At 37.9% G+C, this 22,259-nt stretch overlaps 1 protein-coding gene and 2 long non-coding RNA genes across 3 annotated transcripts; 2 read left to right on the plus strand and 1 right to left on the minus strand.

Moving 5' to 3' along the window:
- Positions 1-6,584: 6,584 nt before the first annotated feature.
- On the plus strand, positions 6,585-20,798 carry LOC139977684 (ciliary microtubule-associated protein 2-like). The gene is made up of 10 exons (XM_071987187.1): positions 6,585-6,896; positions 12,908-12,995; positions 13,449-13,619; positions 14,560-14,682; positions 15,398-15,535; positions 16,642-16,785; positions 17,536-17,703; positions 18,373-18,501; positions 19,330-19,457; positions 20,303-20,798. Exons 1-10 carry the CDS (start codon positions 6,841-6,843, stop codon positions 20,421-20,423), a joined length of 1,266 nt encoding a protein of 421 aa, XP_071843288.1. The 5' UTR covers positions 6,585-6,840; the 3' UTR covers positions 20,424-20,798.
- Positions 8,432-12,168, plus strand: LOC139977689 (uncharacterized). The gene is made up of 4 exons (XR_011796635.1): positions 8,432-8,617; positions 9,479-9,662; positions 10,045-10,258; positions 10,783-12,168. It is a non-coding gene; the product is annotated as an uncharacterized lncRNA (long non-coding RNA).
- Positions 11,344-12,770, minus strand: LOC139977694 (uncharacterized). Its single transcript, XR_011796636.1, has 2 exons — positions 12,500-12,770; positions 11,344-12,302 (listed from the first exon to the last, which is right to left on the minus strand). It is a non-coding gene; the product is annotated as an uncharacterized lncRNA (long non-coding RNA).
- Positions 20,799-22,259: the final 1,461 nt, after the last annotated feature.

Consider the following 22,259-nt stretch of genomic DNA (forward strand, 5'->3'; position numbering starts at 1 on the left):
TTCGCCCCCCTTAGCTACGCGCCTGGTCTCCTCCATACTTGTCGACCGTTAATTTTGGACCATTCATTTATTCTACTGTCCAACGATACTTCCTCGTCTTACAGATATGAGAACCGTCATCTACTGATTGCCTTCAAGGGTCCATTTTAGCTTCAGGTGATCTATTATTGGCAGAGACACTTACTTTAATTTTGTTATAAGTTTATAGAAAATTAATCTGGCAAAGATTTCTCTTAAGACATGAAGTTATTCATTCGACAAAGTTCTGAAGTTGATATCGTTCATGACCACCATACTGATAGAAGTGTATATCTACTGACTATTATATAATTTTAGTGTACCCATGTGAACCCCCCCCCACCCCCTCCCGATAATTCCACACCAATCGCACCAAGCAAAAGTTGGTTATTGAGGGTTGGCGGGTGGGGGGCACCGGGTTAAAAGTATGAAATAACTCGGTCATAACTTTTCCTTGCTACACATTATTTTACCATTCATTTTCATATTTAGAGGCTGTGTGGTGAGGTCGGGGAGTAGCCTATGTGCGGCCTTAACAATACAAAGTACGAAAAAGTGTTCTAACATTCACACCTCCCCGTCCAAAATGCCACCCAAAAAAACTTGTTTTAGCATCATCAGTATTTTAGCTGTTGTTTTTATTATAACTTAGGTGGGTATTGTAGCTTTGTACTACAGCAGGTATTCATTCGGACTGTAGAAATATCGCAAGGTCATTTATAAATAGCGTCTCTTCGAAAACTTGAAGTGCGCATTATCGGATTTAAAGCAGCGAATCAATCCATATTAAACCCTCTTCTATAAACAGCTGGACAGACGTAATAGCCTGCATGGTCTTTTGAATAATATGAGCATAGATTTCACACAGCATTAGGGCTGACACGAAACTGTCGTCTGCCAAGCGGACAAGTATATTGAACACAAATCGTGACGTAGCACAAATTCTCATCGACCCGTCGTTGCACGTTCGACCTATTGTGACTACCGACTGCAGTATAGTCTTTCATAAACACTTTCTTGCTAAGCAGATTTACGTAATTTATGCCCCAAGGGGCCAATAATCAGAGAACATAAAATTAACCTAATAGTAAATCTATAAAAGGGGCCTAAGGTTAAATCTAGATGGACCATGTTGTACAAAGATCGATAGTTTCAATGGACTAATAAAAAGGTACTATAGCTCTCTGGTTCGATGAACAAATTTGACACTGGAGTTGGCAAGTTTGGTTTCCTTGTATTGTCTTGTCATTAAGTAAAATATTTCTGTTGGTTTATAGCATCTTGCCTCGATATCATTCAGATAAACAACTTCCTGCCACCACAAGTATCATCCAATATATTCTTTTCGGATTGGATTAATCATAAACCATACGTATTTTGATAAACACGGGGACGTAATCTGGTAATTCTAGCACCGTAATTTATAAACCGGGACACATATTTTAACTACATTGTTAAATGACCAGAGAGCTAAGACGGGCTCCATGGGACCTCTTTTACCCTCCGAAATGTGTCTAGCTAATTACTCACTTCCCAATACTTTGATTCTGATGAGCATCCAAGTCCAAGTTTCTATACCGAGACGTCGTAAGTAGCGTTCTCGTTAGCTCAGCGTGAATATTGAAATATAACATGTAAGTAATGTCATTTCAGTAAAACCATGCTTAATGATATATATATATATATATATATATATATATATATATATATATATATATATATATATATATATATATATATATATATATATATATATATATATATATAGGCAATGTTCTGCGTAGCACTGAGAATTCTAGTGGAAAAAATTGCAAAGTTTGCAAGTGCTAATAAAGAAAAGAAACACGACGTTTCGGGTATAAACTCCTTTAACAGTGGTGTTAAAGGAGTTTATACCCGAAACGTCGTGTTTCTTTTCTTTATTAGCACTTGCAAACTTTGCAATTTTTACCACTATATTATATATATATATATATATATATATATATATATATATATATATATTATATATATATATATATATATATATATATATATATATATATATATATATATATATATATATATATATATATATATTAAAACTTGCATAATAAATACTTCCTTTCATCCACATGCGCGAACTATATGTACAGGATTCGAAATGCAGGCTCCCTTGTTTTATTGTATGCATACTCGAGCCTAAGGTCCCCTTACTCATGGCTTTGTACTCGTACTCAGGACCTTGTACTCGTACGTATAGCAGTACTGAGGACCTTGTGGTCTCGCACCACAATTAATTGTTCCATTAACTTACACACTAAACTCGTTACTTTCTAGACCTGCCAAAGCATAGATAGAAGTTTTCAACTAGTATATATCCTACCCACCAAATGATAACTGAGATCTTGGATTATCATGGCACTTGCAAACTTCTATATCATGACCGTTTAGATTTTGAGCTATAGATGAGGAGCAAGTTAAGCATACTGAACCCCCACCCTTCCATCTGCTCGCTTGAGTAATATCAACATTTAACCAAACATTTTTAAATGGTTTATATCATCTTCGATCCTCCCTGTTTTCACACCATCCGTACTTTAATTATGCTCGTTCACACAAAGGCAGAAATGACAGTAACTGATAACATGCTTAAACAAGCTTTACCTTAGGTACTTTTAGCTCTTTTCTCTGACAAATGTTAACCTTTCGAGCACATGTATACACTACTGTAATTGTGGTGCGGTACCTGTACTCGTTCTCGTACTCGCGACCTTGCAGTCGTATGAGTACAATCATTTAAGTCATTGTTTTTGAATCACAATCTTGTGTGTACATGTCTTTGCTTATGAAGTACCGGGTATGTGTTTCTTATGACGTATGTGTTCCTTAACTAGTACTTATAACGTTGTACTCATACTACATGCCAAGGGCGTAGGAACCGGGGGGGGGGGCTGGGGGCGCCAGCCCCCCAGTGAAAAATATGGGGGGGGGCGGAAGTATCGTTCCGCCCCCCGCTCCGCAAGTCAGAAAACCCCTTTTTCATTTCCAAATGAGAAAAAATCTCATTTGAAGCACCAAATTGCATCTAAGGCCAGGTGAAGATGCAAAATTCTTTACAAAATGGAGTGGGTGTTGAAGTGTGCTATATTGCACCAAATTGCATCTGAGGCCACCTGGAAATGCAAAAAAATTCCAACGGGGAGGGGGACACCCCCTCCCCTTAGACCCCTCCCCCAGGCCGGCCATCGGTCTTCAGCCCCCCCCCACTCAAAAGTACCTTCCTACGCCACTGCTACATGCTGACTTTACACAACAACTCCAATAGACACTGATACATGGCAATCATTAGTAAACATCGTAATATGAAATACGTTGAAGGAGGTAAATTGATTATATGTCGATTAAAAGTAATTGAATTAAGTTATCATATACCTGTCAATTAACCAGGTGAACCAGAACAACCCCCTGATTAAAAAATGGTGGATGAAGCAGCAGTAGGTAGCTACACTGGGGGGGGGGGGGCGGAGGGAGGTGCTTCAACAATATTTGTGTCTCCCCCCAAAATAACTGCCAGAAAAATGTTTTTATTAAGGAAAAAATGTCTGACTGCCCCTCCCGCGAAAAAGTCTAGATACGCCCAATTGTATACAGGAGGTATATATTTTGTAGGTTTTATCATTATAGAACTACTTCCGCTTCTTTATAACTACTTTATTCACCTCTCCGATCTAATACGAAACACTTTTTCATTACATGCTACCCAGTGGCGGAGCGTCCATACAGTCAGGGGGGGGGGGGACGGATGCCCCCCCCCCCCCCCTGACGGACTCAAATGGACTGCTGGCGCCCTTTTCAGCTATTCACCACTTTTTACTTATTCGCGATTATTTACTTTTTATTGCGCTCTCATCTACCTATTGACATTTGTCACATTTTGTTGGTGATGACACCTATTTATTCTTCGTTTATCTGCAAATTAGCAAGGCCAGGAAAGGGTCATTTCCGGCGATATAGGGAGTATTTTTACTCCAAAATTTCTGTACGCTCTGCGCCAACCTGTGGTGGCGCTCCGACTAGATAAAGTCGAAAGCGCCCATACAGACCATTCTCGCCCCCTCTGACCAATACCCCTCCGCCACTGCATGATGCTACCCTTCCCCAAATTCACCCCCATCTCGACACGGGCCTCACCTTACCCGCCCCTCATTCTTCTCTCTACAAATTGAACACTGCATCGAATGTTACGGTAATTTACGGTCACAGAGAACGATCCCCGCTATTTCATCAATTTCTACCGGCCAGAATGACATTCATGTGGTCACCACGTCGCTGCATCCGTTGTTTGTGACTATATAAAATTATGAGCAACAGATAGTCTTTCTGTTATAAATATAGGAAAGAATAAAAAGTTTCATCTCATGCTTAATTCCACTTTCACAGCTACAAAATAGCAGTTCTTATCCTGTTTCTTGGAAACTACAACACCCCAATAACTGAATCCATCAGGAATCCATTAATAATGGTAATTGCTTTCGTGAAAATCTGCAGTTTTCAATTGTTCGTAGACCTTCTGCTATGACGCAATCGATAGATGTTATAATGACAAATTCTTTCGTTTAGAGTCTTGCCCCCCGAAAGGATCGATGTAGACACGGGGATGGGCTGGTGACCTATTCGTCATCCTAACGAAGTAATTAAATAACTGTCATCGGTTCTGGTATGTAGATATAGTGTCTATTGTTGTGGATGTCGAGAGATGACGTCATGTTTTCTCATGATCGAAAGGTCTGTCTCTATGGCGCCAAATATGTGTGTTTCATTACCATTCCAATGATAGGCAAACCTATAAACAAATCTATAAGCATTGGCATTATCTATGAATCGGTTAAATTAATCTGTGTGTCAAGGGGGAGGGGGGGGGGGATATGATCGAGCCATAAACATAATGCAGAATCTCTGAAGAATATAACAATGAATGGCGGAATAAATATAAATTCCAAAAATATGAATAATATAAGAATGAATGGAAGAATGAATAAACAAATGAACAAAAAGGTCGGCCCATATAAGAAAGAATTAAACCAATCATCAGACCGAATTCAGGAACGACTTTAATGATGAATAAAAAAATAAATTTAATAATGAATAGAAAGAGAATAACGTAAATGTACCCCACCCCCACCCCGACCAAAAAAGCCATCCACACAACCAACTCTCATCGCAAATTCGCTATATATAATAAATAATTGCTTATAACGTAACAATTTTTACAATTCATGAACGCCGCGCTGACCAAAACACCATGACTTTTGACCTTCGTCATCATTGTAACTATATACTTTGATAAAACTTCATTTTTAAGACTGCTATTCTATTCAACATTTTGTCCATAGCAAAAAGGCACTTGTCTCTTCAGTTGACCTCTGACCTCTCATTACACTCGTGAACAAACGCTACTTTGCTTCATCATTAAGTGTATACGAACGCGATGTAAGAAATTTAGCTGTGATGAAAACACGAATGGGCTGTTGCGCGAGTGCACTGCGGTCACCTTACATGCTTGTTTTTAAGAAGAAAATAGAAATCGTTTAACGCTTTAAAACTTATTAATTATATACCCAAAGATTTGCTATGGAGCCTTGGTGATTGGTACCCGACTTCTCACCTTTTATCAGAAGCCCCTATCCACAATTTCTGTTCGGTGTACTCATGTTGTTAATTTTATGTATCCTACTTTACTTTATTTGTTGTATTTTGTTAGCTCCACAAAAATACCCTCCCCACCCCCCCTTCGCCTACGCTATAACCCCTTTACAACAGCCCCTTGACCTCTGGACATAAAATCAGTGTCCATGGGTAGTAAGTTGGTTAATGTGTCCACATATAAAACGGGAGGCCCGGGTTCAAATCCTGGTGGAGGCGGTAAGTTATTCTTCACTGTTTTGGATTTTACAACTCGAATATTAAATTAGTACCTTTTTTAGTTTGGTAAACAGGTGTACCAAAACCATCCGAGTATTACAAAAAAAAACACGAAAAAACCCCAAAACATTGCGATTAATCCAAATAAGACAATATGCCTATATTGTCTCATGTGAATGTTAATAATTAATATATTAATTAATAGTGAATGACAGAACGTTATCGATTCTCAACATTTTGTCTCCAAGACACGTTTTTCATCAACATTAATTACACAAAAACATCAAATATGAAAACTTGAAATTTTTTCCACATTTACTTTTCAATACATGCACTTGTAACATCATGCAAGCTGAGAAGCAAAAACGGTATAGGAATTTGGTTTTGAAGAACGTCAAAATAATTAGGATTGTCAAATCAAAACGCAATGCTATATATGAAATATTGACCAAAACAATGTTGTCTCTCCTAGTGAAGTATTGCAAATAAATTCGTTAATTTTACATACATTGGTTATTTTTTAGGGTACCCAACCGGCTCTAGTTATAAATAGAGGGTCTCTAGTTATAAAAGTGGAAGCACGCCCTCGCTTTTGGTAAGGACGTTTCCTAGCAACAGACGCTGAAGTAGTGTAAACAGGAAGTACCTTGTGTAAACATCTATTTGATGCATGTGGTTGCCAGCGCAGCACTCGATAGCTAACTTTGTGAACTTCCATCTTCGGTGTTAAGGTGTTAACTAGTCCCAAGTCTAAATAACTACGTTACTGTTTTACTGAGGCATGGTATCATAAACTTTATTTCACTTTCGAAAAATTTCAAAGATTTTCTACTCATGATTGAGGCAAACTAAATCAAAACAGTTAATAAAAATAACTAATTATTGGTCGTTTTGTTAAGCCTTTACCAGTGAGATTGCATGGCCGCTACCGTAAAGGCATTCACAGGAGCTCCGTTTGGAACACAAAAGGCTAGGTAAGTAAAGCTAGTAGTATTATAAGTCTAGGCTACTGACAAGGAAAGTATACGGATTCACCATATTATCTGATTGAGTTTAAGACACCTTTCAGTGGGTTTACCAATGAGGACGTATCGGCTAGGTTATGAAAATTCTAGTCAACAGATGGCATTAATCTAACGGTGAAGTATAAATAAACTGACTAATAATATTGGTATACATAGGTACAGGATCACACACATAGTAACATAGCCTGTATGTGCTTATTTGAGGATTTTACCAGCCCCTTTTATCAAAGCCTAATATTTTGTATAATCCCAGGAGAAAATTCCTGTTAATACCTGTTACAATTTCAATTGGTTTTAACCGGAACCAACAGGGACTAACAGGTACCTGTTAACGACAATTGGTTTTAACAGGTATTGTGACCAAAACCAGTTTATACCAGTTAATTGCCTGTTGCAACAGGTAAATTACCTGTAAGCTGTAACAGGTACCAATTGGTTTTAACAGGTACCTGTTAAACCAGTTGCTTTCAACAGGTAAAATACCTGTTGAAAACAACTGGTTTAACAGGTACCTGTTGAAAACAACTGGTTTAACAGGTACCTGTTGAAAACAACTGGTTTAACAGGTACCTGTTGAAAACAACTAGTTAAACAGGAACCTGTTGAAAACAACTGGTTTAACAGGTACCTGTTGAAAACAACTGGTTTAACAGGTACCTGTTGAAAGCAACTGGTTTAACAGGTACCTGTTGAAAACAACTGGTTTAACAGGTACCTGTTGAAAACAACTGGTTTAACAGGTACCTGTTGAAAACAACTGGTGTAACAGGTACCTGTTACACCAGTTGCATTCAAAAGGTACCAGTTGGTTCAAATTTTTGTCTCCACTTTAAGGCACATACTGGTGGATCACCGTTGTCAGGGAAGGTTTATGAGGGGAGGGGGGCTTGAAAATTTTTGTTTCTCAAAAAGTGCTTATATGCAAAATGATGCAATTATTTCCTTTTTTTTTGCTCCCTTCGTTTTTTTTTCACCGTCGGACATCACGTCCCCAATTTTTTTTTGTGAAGGTACTCTTTCCCCTGCCCCCCTCCCCCTTCCCCACCCTCACTGGCTTTGCCACTGCAAAGATGTGGTATAACATATGTCTGATCACTGAATTGTTTATTCTATTTGGTACATTAAGGTAAAATGAAAAATTCACATATTAAATTTATGAGAGAGTTCTTCCAGATAGTATATGAATACGTAGCATACACATACATCAAAAGATTGAGACGAGCTCGCATCTATATTTAGATCAGTGATTCATAGTCTAAGAAAGTAAGACGCATATTGCCAAGTCAAGATCAAGATAAAAATAATTAATGTTTAAATTGTATTATGATTTAATCCTTTCTTATTTACTGTTGTTTTAAATTTTTGATATTAATTAGTGATATTTGTAATTTTCAGTGACATAAAACTCTCAAATCGGGGCCAAAGACAATTTTTTTCATTTTTTCGATAATCACATTTTGTACGAGGTTGAACTTTGACTTCAACACTATATTCAATTTCGAAACCGAGGAGCAACGGTAACTTGCATTGCACAGCGTAAGCATTGTTTGGCATGGTTTAATACGATCACTCTAAGCAACTTTCAACTGTTAATCACCCAAGAAGATCTATAGAAGAATGGAAGTATTAACCGCCACCATCGGCCTACCTGTTGTTCCTTAAACTTGGAGGTAAAACTAACGTTAATTGTTAGGCCACTGGCACTTGTGACCGTTGTTAGGCTAGCGTTTCGCAATACACAAGTGCAATAACAGTGAGTAGCCTAGGTTTTCTATTGAGTACTGCAGTGCATTCTCAACACTAAACTGTGCATTCTAAACACCAATTAACAATGTGTTATGTGTGTATTGGGCTAGATTGAACAGTCGCACATAATCTTCTAATTTATTTCCAAACAAATGCTGGGACTGAGTTTCAATAGTGTAGTTTACTTGAAGCTTAGGTCTACACTCATTTGGTAAAGATTTCTTGAATTTCCCATGTGAATCTAAATGGGTAGGCTATGTGATATTGAATAAAACAAGGCTGGACCTTCAAACTTACTGTTACAGTAGGCTGAACAAATTATGTTGGCTAGTCACCGGTATTATATACTTTAGTACTACTACTAGTAAGACTAAAAAAACGACTGAAAGACAAACTGACTTAGTGTGACAAAGAACTGTTTCTTCTCTAGCCTAGGTCTAAATAAGACTTGTTAAGTGAGCAAGCAAAATAACAACTTAAAACAATTAGGCCTATAAATAAGTTGGCTCAGTGCATTTGTGTTTCTAAAATCTTGTATTTTTAGATCTTAAAAACAAACAAAGATTTAGCCCATGTTTTATTATCTCTGTAGTCTGGGCATTTGATTCTGGTTGCAATGATGACACTCTGGTTCAAATGTTTAGCTTTATACAGTCTGCTTCAGACTTTGGGAATCTTTTTTTCAGATTATTGTGGAAGCAAATCTCACATCACTTTGTGGTGACAACTTTATTTCATTTTTTTCAAATGATGGCTACTGCTGCTTTGCTATTTCCTTTTTCCAGGAAGAATTGAAAAACCAAATATCCAGGTGAGGTTTCCTGTGATGTACGACACCAGTGTGGAGGCAACAACAGAAGAGGAGAACGTATATGGCCTAAAGACATAATGGTGTAAGATGACATTAAGAGTTTATCCAAGAGTCCAAAAAGCAAAGGAACAAGTGCCATAGAGAAAAAAGATGGAAGGGTGAGTTTAACTATTGTACCCAAATGAGTAATGATATTATTTAGATACTTTTCATAACCTGTTTATATAAAATATAAAAAAACAGTCTGGTACATCATTTACGTACAAGCGTCATAAGTTTGGCCAATTTTTTACTGATTTGGGATAATTATAAACATGGTTATCAAGCTTTGAAAAATAACTTGGTGTTATAGTACAAAGCTAGTAATTATTTGGTAAGCTGCTATTCCTGGCTTATAACTTGAGGGACCTTGATTTAAATGTTTACCTCCCAATATGTTGATATAAAATTTTAATGTTAATGTATGTTTATGATAATGTGAGTTATCATGTGCTATATCTGTATATATGCTTACAGGTATATCATATTTTCTGTTCACAGGTCAATATTGGTGCAGATTTTGGGCTTCCTGAAGACAAGTGGGAGGCCATTTGTAGTTAAGAGAAACACTCTATGTTCGTGAAGACTTTACTGATGTTGATTTGGGGTACCAACACTTTGAAAACGAAAGTCGTTGGGAATGCTTGCACAAGATTCAACAGTGACAGAGATGCAAAACCGCTGTTGTCTCCCGTGAAGGTTAATGCTATGGAAGGTTAGTCATTATGAAAAGCTTTCAAACAAGTTACCATTTATATTACAAGCTCATGACTTAGTACACAAGTGTACAATATAATTGACTGAATAAGCTGTTTTTCAGGAGTAAGTAATTTTTTAACACTGACAGAACTATTTATCAGTAGGATTATGCATTCCAGTATCATGAGTTAACAACTGATATCATTTTGGTTGGTTCTTAATTGCCTTTGAGTTCTGACAGGAAGCCTACAATCAAACTACCATAGTGGTGTAGTTTTTCCAACCAAAAGATTGAGCAAACCCAAATTCTAAACCAAAATAATGTTCTTGGTTAGACTGTGATTGCTAGTCCATTCAGGTTGGATACCAACAGAGATAAATATCGTGAGACATTCTAAACCATAGGAAAGTTTGACCTTAACTTTCCATGAAAGCACTCATCTAGCAATGCAAGAGAGTTTGTTAAGTTTTAGGACCACACTGTTACTGTTAATCATGATAAGTCAATTCTTAAGTGTTCATACGCTTTGTTTCTTGCAGCACAATTCGTGGAACGTTGAAAGAAAGCTGCAGTTTACTGAGGAAGTTGCAAGGTTCAGCAAATACATATCCGAGAAGCTGACGTCAATCGTAAAACAAAGAAGGCCTTAAAACATTAGTATCATATTATTTTTTTCAATGGTTATTGCTTACCATTAAACAGTCTTTAGTTTTATTCAAACTGGCAGCATATTGCTGTCACTGACAAGTTAACTTTTCAGAGGAATTTTTCCAGACAGTTCTTTTTTCAAAGTAGGATTAAACCCATACTTATTATTATGTTTTAAACAGTTATTGTTTGCCATTATATGGTATTTAGTTTTTTAATTAAATTCAGGAAATGGAAAGTATGTTGCTGTCAATTACAACTTAAGTTTTCAATGGAGATCTTCTGGACAGTTTTTTTCTTGAAAGTGGTTTAACCATGACTATTATAGACTGATGTTGACTTTTACTTGGCAAAGTCATCTTTCCACTTTTGCCTTATTTTTTTTAAAGAACTAACATTTCTAGTAATCAGTATGTACAAATGCCATTAAACAGTATTCAGATTTTTATTCAAACTCCAGAATAGACAGTATATTGTCGTCACATATGTGTTCAGTATAAATATGCATTACAAATACATGCTTTGTAGGTAAATATTGTTTTTTTAAGATCTGATTGGTAGCCAATTTAAGAATGAATTCCTTTCAAAAGGTTACTGTCTGACTAGCTATTATTATTGTCTGCCTAGCATGCAGAATTGCAGACTACATAGTTTGGTAATGCTAACTCTTGAATAACTTTTATCTATTCAGCTGTAACTTTTATTTTGATATAATGATTGATAAAAATTAACCTTTATATTGTTTTAACAGATAGAGTTTCCTTTCTTAATTGCCACAGCAATAAATGAAATCATTGTTTTAATGAACATATTTAGTTGGTATTTCATAATATATGTAAGTTTTTAATGTGTAATATGAAAGCGTTTACTTCAGAAGTTTGCTTTCTTGTTAGACTCCAAATTTATGTTTTCTTTTTCATTGCCCTCAACTTTGCATTATTGTGCAGTCCTATACTTTTGTCATTCATGTTTGATCCATTAACTTGTCTTAACTTTGTTGGAATAAAATGATATTTTCAGATTTTTGTTAACAGTGATTTTTACTCCATCTGCTGGAAGTTCTCCCTCGCCTTAACTTGCTTGTTAAGTGTTAGACCTACATCATGTGCAACTGTAAAGAGTAATTTTAACCTGTTGAAATTCATCGCCACCTGTTTTCACCAGATAACTTGTTGAAAACAATTGAACCTGTGGAAAATCCTACTGTTATAACCAGCTTAAAACCTTCCATACATGTTCTTACCTGTTCAAACGTTTTCAATACCAGTAAAGACATGTTGAAAACAGAACCAGTTAAAACCTGTTACCCCTGTTGAAAACAGTTGAAACCAGTTCATACAGTATGTTATTACCAGTTAATAGCTGTTGCGCCTGTTGAAAACAGTTGAAACCTGTTATTACCAGTTAATACCTGTTCATGCCAGTTAAAAGCTGTTGTGCCTGTTGAAACTTGTTGAAACCGGTTAATACCAGTTAAAAACTGTTATGCCGGTTGAAAACAGTTGAAACTTGTTATTACCAGTTAATACCTCTTAATACCAGTTAAAAACTGTTATGCCGGTTGAAAACAGTTGAAACTTGTTATTACCAGTTAATACCTCTTAATACCAGCTAAAGCTGTTGTGCCTGTTGAAACCTGTTGAAAACAGTTGAAACCTGTTAATACCAGCTAATACCTGTTAATACCAGTTAAAAACTGTTATGCCTGTTGAAAACAGTTGAAACCTGTTAATACCAGTTAATACCTGTCAAAACCAGTTAACACCCGTTAATACCATTTAATACCTGTTATTACCTGTCACCAAATACCAGTTGCAACAGGTACCTGTTAAAACCAGTTCAACAGGTATTAACTGGAATTTTCACCTGGGATGTCATGCTTGTAAAATTTGACTGGTTAGCGTAAAATGTATATGTAGGCTAGGCCTTTTACGTATAGTAATCAATATTATCCTCTAATCACAAATCAAGATAAAAGATACAAATCTTTTAATAATCTTCCTTTTTTCCCACTAGGTTTGATGTATCAGGTGTCCATCCTCAGAGTAAAACACCAGGAACATTTACACAAGTTTGGTATGACAAAAAGGCTACCAGCCCATTGGTGAGTAATTTAATTATTCATAGACATCTTATACTGTACCTAAAAAGAAATCTGATATGAGAATCATATTTTCCCATCATAGGGATCTTGCTTTTCAGTAGTAGTGAACTATTAAATTAACCAAAAATTACTTAAAATTGTTATTATTGCCTTTAAAATAATCTGTATGTGCACCTATGCCAAGTATGGCTTTCCAATTGCTTCTGGAAAGTGTACGATGTAAAATGATGCCAACCATCAACAATAAGGTTTAGTTCTTAATATGGGTTTCTCTTAATACGATATGTTTTACTACAGTTACAGCTACCCGAAGGTTCTGTTCACCAGAATAATATGCCCCGTAGCCCACCTCCTCCTCCTTGCATAGCAAAAGAAATGCAAGAACGAAAAATAAATAATTTCCGTCCTTAGCTAATGAATTGTCCTCTCCTTTGACTTTCCATCTTTTTTCAGGAGAGAAAGAGAGGTCCAGGAACGTATAAAGTAGAAGTTGGTAGTTTTGCTAAGCATGAAGTGGATCGAAAATCCTCAGGACCCGGATGGGCCCGGGCCTATGAGATGACACAATTGGCGGCGATGCCTCATCTACTACACAAAGAGCAGTGGCAGAAGAAAAGAATGATTGTAAGTGCCATTGTACGTACTGTAAGCACCTCTCCATCTCAAAGACCCATCATCCCCTTCTCTCACCTCTTGTTTCGTCTGATATTTAACATTACAGTGCACACCCCAATGACCAGCTCTCCATGGGACTTGGAATCAATGCAATTGCATGAACAGAGTTGAAGTAACACGTCACACCAGGTTTTGAAACATATCAGACACAAGCTTGCCTGCTTTCATCCCTCTGTTGCTTGTGCTTGTATAATCATTTATGCAGTTATTTAGTGGAGGACTTTGTGACTAGGAATTTGGGGGTAAGAGAATCCCTCCCCAACCCCCCCCCCCCCCAACCACACACACCTAAAGCAGAGTACCATAAGATAATTACTGTGGACACCATGACCCAGGATCTTCTTTGAGGACTGAGCCACCACCCACCAAATCCCCCAACCCCCTCCCCCCCTTCAGAACCAATGCTCAAATACATGAAAAACTAGCTTGGAATTGATGTCAAGAAAATTTCCTACCTGATTGAACTTTGCAGTCAAGATCCAAATACTGTGGATAAATTTCCCACATCTAGAAAAAACCCCAAAATGTTACTGAAAAATATTTCCTGAGCTCCATTGTTTGCAGATCATTCAAGGTAGAATTGTAATCCATTTAAAGTTTGTTACTTTCCATAGACTAAGGTTTTAATTAAGTATGCATGGTATAGCATGTATGCTATACCGTATGCGTGATCATTTTTCACTGTTTTGAGATTTAATGATACTTGCTAGCGCTAAATATAGCCCGGAGATCTGAGTATCCCGCCGTAATTAGCAACAGATTCATGACAAAGATCAGTTTTTTCTTGAACTATCTACAGCCTATAAAATCTTCTTTTGTGATACAAATTTGTTCAGTTTATATGTAAATTTTAGTCATAAATCAATGAATTGTCTTCTCTTTCTGTTAGGAGAGAAATCTTGGTCCAGGGACTCATAATATCGACGATTTTTTGAAGGTCATGTCGGATCGACCATGTAGCAATAGGGGAATTTGCCAAACAAAAGAAAAGAGGTTTAGACACACTGCAACAGTAAGTATATAAACTTCAGTCAATTGTCTCTGTTATTCCTTAACGACTTAATGTTCATTACTGGAGACAACTTTGGCTGCGTCTTTATAATGCACCACTGAGGCGGAAAATGTTTTTAAGGATATTAAGGATGAACATACTATTGGCATTTGCTTTGAGAAGATAAATACCTCAGGAACAAAACAAAATAAATCGGACATTTACCAAGGTATGAAGTAACAAATCTGTTTTTGTCCTCAAGTCTCTTGAAACAAGAAACTTCTTCAAACTGTTTAATATGTTGTAAGTAGAAGCCACTTATTTACTAAAGAACCAATATAATAAGAAGTTAATTATATAATATAATTATTATAAATATATTACAATATAAGAAGTTAAATAAGCCAACAAGTTAATATGCTTATACTTACTCTTAACACCTGTGTAATTACACCTCATCAGAATAATAAACCATTGTAGTATTATTGCTTACAAGTCAAATAGTGAAAAAGCTGACAAGTTTGACCTGTTTAGTTTGACCTGTCAGTTTGGTCAAACTCTAAATGAGGATCTTTTCTTCTCAGAACTTCATATCATTTGCCATGCTCTTAATTAACAAAGACTGATTCCTACTTAGCATTTATTCCCTCCACCCCCCCTCATATGCATATTCATCACTAACCTACATATTTCATTTAGGTCGTGATGATTAATGCCGATCTATTTTCGTTGACAGAGCGAGATCCCTGGTCCAGGTACCTACGGCGAGGGTGGAATCCCCCATTCAGCCGTGGAGAAGAAGAGTAGAGAGAGCACTAGTACAGTGGGGATGTTAGATGCGGGCTCTTCCACTCCTAGGCACCTCCCATCTGTGGTAAGTCTAACAGTATGTCATGATAGAGTTGTGTTTGTCCCGGTCAAGCCACACCGATAGCCGTGGGAACCATAACACGAGATTGGATGGAGGTTCAGTTTTGAAAGCTTAATGCTTAGCTCTGTCTCTCCTTTGTAACAAAAACATGACAGGATATTCCTCTGATCCCCAACTGGAATTGACTGCCTCCTGGTTCCTATTTGTCCCCTTTGACCCTGTATAACCATTGTATATCACAGTAGTTTCCTCTGGCAGAGGGATTACCCTACATGGACCCCTGGTTCCTACTTGTCCCTTTCGACCTTGTATAACCATTGTATATCACAGGAGTTTCCTTTGGCAGGAGAGGGATGACCCTACATGGACCCCTGGTTCCTATTTGTCCCCTTTGACCCTGTATAACCATTGTATATCACAGGAGTTTCCTTTGGCAGGAGAAGGATGACCCTACATGGACCCCTGGTTCCTATTTGTCCCTTTTGACCCTGTATTTACCCTTGTATATCACAGTAGTTTTCTCTGGCAGGAGAGGGAATACCCTACATGGACCCCTGGTTCCTTTTTGACCCTGTATAACCCTTGTGAATCACAGGATTAACCTCTGATCACCAACTGGCAGGACATGGATTCCCCTATATGAACCCCTGGTTCCCATTTGTCTCCTTGGACGTCCTCCATAACCCTGTAAAACCTACACCCTTTCCCACCATTCTGCATTTGTGATATGATTATGTAATTTATATACAATGTTCAACTAAGAAATATTCTACTTCGATATCTCAATATTTATAACATGTGTTAAAAAAAAAAATTCTGCTTTCAGTAAAAATAATATTGGCATTTCTCTATTACCATTCAAAAATACTACCATTAAATATCTATAAAAGCTGTGAAAAACCATTCACTGCTTTCAGTAAAAGTAAGAAACAGTATCAAAGCAATCTGCTTTCAGCTCATTGAGGAAATATTCTACCCCACCCCCCTTCCCCCGCCCCCAAAAAAAGAAGAGAAGAGAAATATCAGCCCAAAAAATTCTGGCCCAAATCACACCAGGATGTTGGTATATTAGCATCACTGTATTAAACTTACTTTATACTTATGTACAGGGTTGTGAATTAGGACCTGGGACATACCAACACAAAAGCTTCACAGAGCAGACGACAGGAAAGGTCACAAGTTTACGAGGACCCTATGACCTCTTCACTGGAGACAGAAATGCACCGGTCAAGACTGGACACTTCGCAAAACCGGTACGGATAAGTATATCATATTTATTGCAAATTGATGATAAATATGTTTTGATGCTCATGTACTGCTATTTCAGCCTTTACACTCTTTACTTATATGCAATCAGTGGTATTCCAGTGGCAAAATTGAAAGTTAATTTTTCTGGCACAGTGGTGTGTGCAAAGTGCTTATTAGCACAACCTTGCATTAAGAACTACTTGTATTGACCTAATTTATAGTCAAAATGTGCCTCAGAATGCACCCTTGATGTCTCATGAACTTAAGGGGTTTTTTTTTTCTGGAGGGGGGGGGGAGGCGGGAACCCTTAGACCCCTCTCATGGGAGTAAACCAAAGGGCCACACCCTCCTTTATCAAATCCTTCATTCATGGCTTACCCAGCCAGTAAGGTTCATGCCCTTATAACTAAGTCTGGGGAATTTTTTTATTTTGACCCACTCCCTCCCCTTCTCCACCCTAATTTGAATAATGCAAATGCTCCTGATTTGGCCACAGCCTGTAATTGGTGTTACAAAAGCAAACTTTGGTCAACAAGATTTCTCAAAAAAACCCACTCCATCATCATCTGTTAAATATCTTATCATGCGATTCCCCCCCCCCTCCTCTCCCCCCATCCCTATCCACCCTGGGATTGCTTTCTTACGCAAAACCAATAAAACCTCATGGTAAATTGAATCATTGCATCGCTTATTAAACACAAAATGAAAATATTTGTAATTTATTCTTGTCATTTATTGTGTTCGCCATCTGTTAGGGACGCCATCCATTGGGTCCTGGTCAATATAATCTGGACTCTTTCGCTGACAAATGGCAAGATGAACACAACCACTGGAAAGGCAGGTTTGGTAAAATCAGTCAATACCCGACCAGGCCAGCGGAGAGAATCTTCTGCTCAACTCTGTCACAGTGGCCCAGGAAAGGGGTAAGTGCCTGCACCCTTTGAAAAACATGGATCATATAGACCAACTTCATCACCTTCTGTCACTTTACTATGATGTTTGTATTATGGACTGGGTGGGGCGTATGATCCTATCGGCTCAGTGAGCCAACTGGCAGCGCTGGGGTCTTTTGGCTCTCATCGAACGAAAACAGCTCCCTCCCAAATGATCAGATATCTATGCCTTTTGCCACTTGAAACTAGCAGGACCATCTGTGCCTCAGACCCAATGTTGCACCGGTTCCAAGCTAGAAGGCCAATACACCCTCTGCTAAAGCTAGCTGCCCAGTCCTAAAATTAGAACCACTAATTATTTCTTATTATGACAGGTCTGCTAGTTAGAGGCTACTGTAGCTGACTGATTCATCCCTGGTAATGTTATGGAATGAATAAAAAGGTTAAATTGGAGTTTTTTAATGATTTGTGACCAAATGATAAAGTTACAAAGATGCCATAAAAGTCGTTAACAAAGTTGTGGATAGAAATTATACTGTAGGGCTCTAACCAGCAACTTATTAATGTTTTTATGATTATTGGCAACTTCACGTCACGATTATTTATAGTGACAAGATTTTCTGGTTTTGATTTTGAGATGAGTTATATGATTAACATTTCTTTGTATCTTGAAATTTTACTCCTTTTTTTTCTGTACAGAGAGAGCCAGGCCCTGGGTCGTATAAGGTCAAACAGTTATCTACACCCACCTCTACAGACTCCCCACCGTTTATATCATCGGCCGAAAGATTTGATAAGAGAGCACGCAAATTCTTCACAGGTCAAACGGTGAGTTCACTTAGAGGATGGATGACTTTAGACAGATTTTAAAGTACTTCAAGAATATAACAGTCCAAGAAAGAAACAAATCATTGGATTGATAGGAATGTTCCTAATAGCTATTCAGGTTTCTATGATATTCACCTGCGGAAAGCTCCTTTAAGGCTTTAATGTTAATCCATTGTTTTTTATAAATTCTGTCAAACTCAAGGAGTGTTAGCTCAGTGCTTAACGCTGGTGCCTTCCAATCATAAGGTCCCCAGTTGGAGTCACTCCAAGATTAATGTATGTCGTCCAGTTACAGAGTTGTTGACAATTTAAAACCATGGACGTTAAATATGAATCTAAGAGACTGACTTCGGTCAGCCAATGAGGCTTCTTCACGAGTTCCCGCTTGCAGGAGGATCTAAAATACAAACATACATGTCAGATCTATGGTTGTAAGAAAGTCATTGCATTTTAAGGTCAAGTTGAATTATCGCCAGTAATTCTCCCGACTCAGGTCAGAATTATCTCTTTGGGGAAAGGGAGGGTGAGGGGGGGGGGACAGTTGACAAACTTATTAAAGTCATTTCACTTTAGAAATTTAGTGACTTAAGTCATGATTTGTCAAAGTACTAGTGAAAATCCAAATTAGACCCAAAACTGAGCATACGGCTACCATCTAGACCTTTGAAGCGTCATAAAATGGACCCCTTTCGACGATAAATTTGTTATCCAGTAGAAGGGAAGGTACTCGTCGGCATGTGATACCATACAAATTACAATGTACCAAACGTCATCCAAAAACCAAGTACGGAAAGATATTGATTTATCGTCCATTTTTGCCTTGCACAGAATCCTGTTGGACCAGGACGCTACGACCTTGAAACTTGGAAGGAAGCACAACACCAAAATGGTCACCAGAGTGTCTTCAACTCTAAGGTTACACGTTCACAGTCCTTGGCCAGAAACCTTGCCTTGCAGTAAGTGATAGTCCAAAAATTAGTTTGACTGTTAATTAAGCATTTCAAACTATCTCGCTACTAGAGAGAATAATGATTTTACTTTGCTAACCGTTAATGGCATGGTCCTCATTTAAAACAACTTGAAGATAAATTCTTTGGCATGCCTTTGAAGTTTTGACTATCGAGTTCTATATATCTCTTACGCTGTTCGTTATAATCTTTCTGGCTGTCACAAATTTAAAAAAAGTTACCCACGTGACCATTTTTCAAATAACCTTGATTGTGGGTTGGGATTTCAAACTCTAGACTGCCTAACCTGATTGATCGCAACTGTGTACAGTGTGGAGGAATTCAAGCAACCTCTATGAGACAATGTTCAGCACAGGGTTGTAAGGAACATCTGAATAATCTCAAGGAGTTAAAATGCAATTTGATGTTAAACATAGAGTTTGGATGGAATTTAAACTCCATAGACAAAGAAAACAAATACTCCATGTCATTGCTGCAATTGGTTTGTTTAAAATATATCTGAAACATGATCTCTTTAATAATTACGATGAATTCTTCTTTAAGTTCAACATCAACTAATGTAACTTTTCTTGCCTCCATGCACATATATTTTGGTTTCAGCACAGCCATGCATGTCTTGCCCTCGTCCACTAGATAGTGGTTGTGCATTGACCTGTCATTCATTCATATTGTTACTGGTGGTCTCTTGTTATATAACCCTTGTAGCTCTTGTTTCATTAGAAAAGGGGTTTTTCTTCATTGCAAGACCGAACTACCGAAGAACAAAAATAAATGCTTACGAGAGAATTTACAATTTACAGAGCTCTTGATTTATTTTGTTCTCCTATCCACAGAGAGAGAATAACAGGAACTGGACGATGGAAAGAAGCGACCGTGACCAGGACGAGGGTCAAAGATCAACCGGCGAATGATTACATAAGAGCCAGGAAGATAATTTACACTCAGTCAGTTTAAATCAACGACCTTGGACTTGCTGCAAACTTTAACAACATCTTCACTTTGAACTAAGATGCACAAATGTCATCTAAACTTTGCAGGAGGACTACTAAGACTTTGCAGAGTTTGGTTTAAGCTGCAGAGGTTTTATTTAGCTAGTCCGAAAAATAGTTTACCTCTCACCTTGGATCATAAAACCATATGCTCACCTTGTACATTGATGTTAACCTGCAAACCTTCATTCCAACATATGGCTGATAACATTCCCTAATTCTTCCAATTATCATGCAATCGTAATCCGTTCTTGCACTTTCGTATATAGATTTGTAACAATAAGCGTGTGTATAATTTGTAACTGGGAGAGTAAAAATATATATAACTTATTAAACGTCATTGTCTGTTGTGTAATTCGGTTTTATTAGTGGCCTCTTCCATACAATATTACACAGTCAAGAAAAAGTTTAATTACAGTCTAGTCTCTCAGGGCCTCATGTTACAATGTCTGTTTATGAATCGCAACCAAGTAACGCCTCGTAAACCCCACATCAAGTTCTGGGTAAAATGTGATCACCTCGTCACTTGCTCTGATCATGGAGGTATAACATCTGTTTTACCTCCATGCTCTGATCTAACGACATCCAAAATTTTCCTTTTTCAATGTCCGTGTGCTATTCTGCTTTAATCGACTGCAACTCTTCCACTCCCTCCCCCCCCCCCCCCACAACCACACACCATTCCCTCATCTCCACACTTACTACAAAACCATATATCAAATACTTACTAATGATAGCGTACAATTCTTACAGATAACCGACCAATTATTTACATAATTGTCGAATACCTCTCACAAAATGTAATACAGTCTTTTGTGGCAAAACTTTTGACTCGTCCAGTGTTTGGTCTCCTGTAACAGCTTCATCGATGTATGGCATAAAAACGATAGACTATGACTGAGGCTACAAGATGTGTGTTTTCAGCTTGAAATTAATATTAACTTATATTAATAGGAGTGCAGGGATGTGCCCAGGATTTCCTGAGTGCCGGGTATACTGATCGCCGTCCTGGGAGAGGGGTCTAAGGGGAGGGGTGACATTTTTCGAATTTTGAAGTTGTATACAGAGCTAGTGTAGTGTGATACTGCATGCTGCAGATTAAAGCCACGCCTACTCCATATCCCCGCACCTGTGTTTACGTGAATTTGACAAATGGGGGGAAACAAGGATACATTTGGGCCAATTTATGTTGAATATAATGTTACGAATGTCAGGATTTTAGATGATAATAGTGCTGGGCGGGATTCACGATTTTTAAGACAGTGCTGGGCGGTAATTGTTAGTGCTGGGCGGGGCCGCCCAGCGTGGGCACATCCCTGGGAGTGGCAGTGATGGAGAGGCAGTAGCATACCTTTGGGGGCAGGGTGGCATTGGGGGGGACCTTGGAAAACTTAAGAGCATTTAGACCTAGTTAATATGCTTAAAAATGTACCATTTGACATTTGGATTTTTTTTTGGTTTGGGGGAGGGGGAGTTATGCTCAGCTCCCCTACACAAGAGTTTATTTTAATGACTCCTCAGCTACACCAGCTACACCATTCATAACAATTTTCAACCCCCATCAACCTTTCCAAATATCAGTGGGGGGCATTTGGAAGTTTGCTTCCTGGCCCCACACACACACACACCTTTGAAATCCTGCGCAGATTCTCTGTCGAGAGGCTGAAGGCAGCCAACAGTCATGAAATTATTACACCTCTCTTGCTGCCATTTCTATCATGAGTAATTTTTTCGTCACTAGGACATTAAAATTTCTAACCTGTGTCGTTTATTGCCTCTGAAGAAGAACTCTTTTATGGTT

The sequence above is a fragment of the Apostichopus japonicus genome, chromosome 2, assembly GCF_037975245.1.
Source record: "Apostichopus japonicus isolate 1M-3 chromosome 2, ASM3797524v1, whole genome shotgun sequence".
NCBI lineage: Eukaryota > Metazoa > Echinodermata > Holothuroidea > Aspidochirotida > Stichopodidae > Apostichopus > Apostichopus japonicus.

Coding starts and splice junctions, on each gene's coding strand:
- LOC139977684 (XM_071987187.1), top strand. CDS start 6,841: ATGGCCGCTACCGTAAAGGCATTCACAGGAGCTCCGTTTGGAACACAA. Junction 6,897..12,907: donor TTTGGAACACAAAAGGCTAG/GTAAGTAAAGCT, acceptor TTTTCCCACTAG/GTTTGATGTATCAGGTGTCC. Junction 16,786..17,535: donor CTGGACACTTCGCAAAACCG/GTACGGATAAGT, acceptor GCCATCTGTTAG/GGACGCCATCCATTGGGTCC.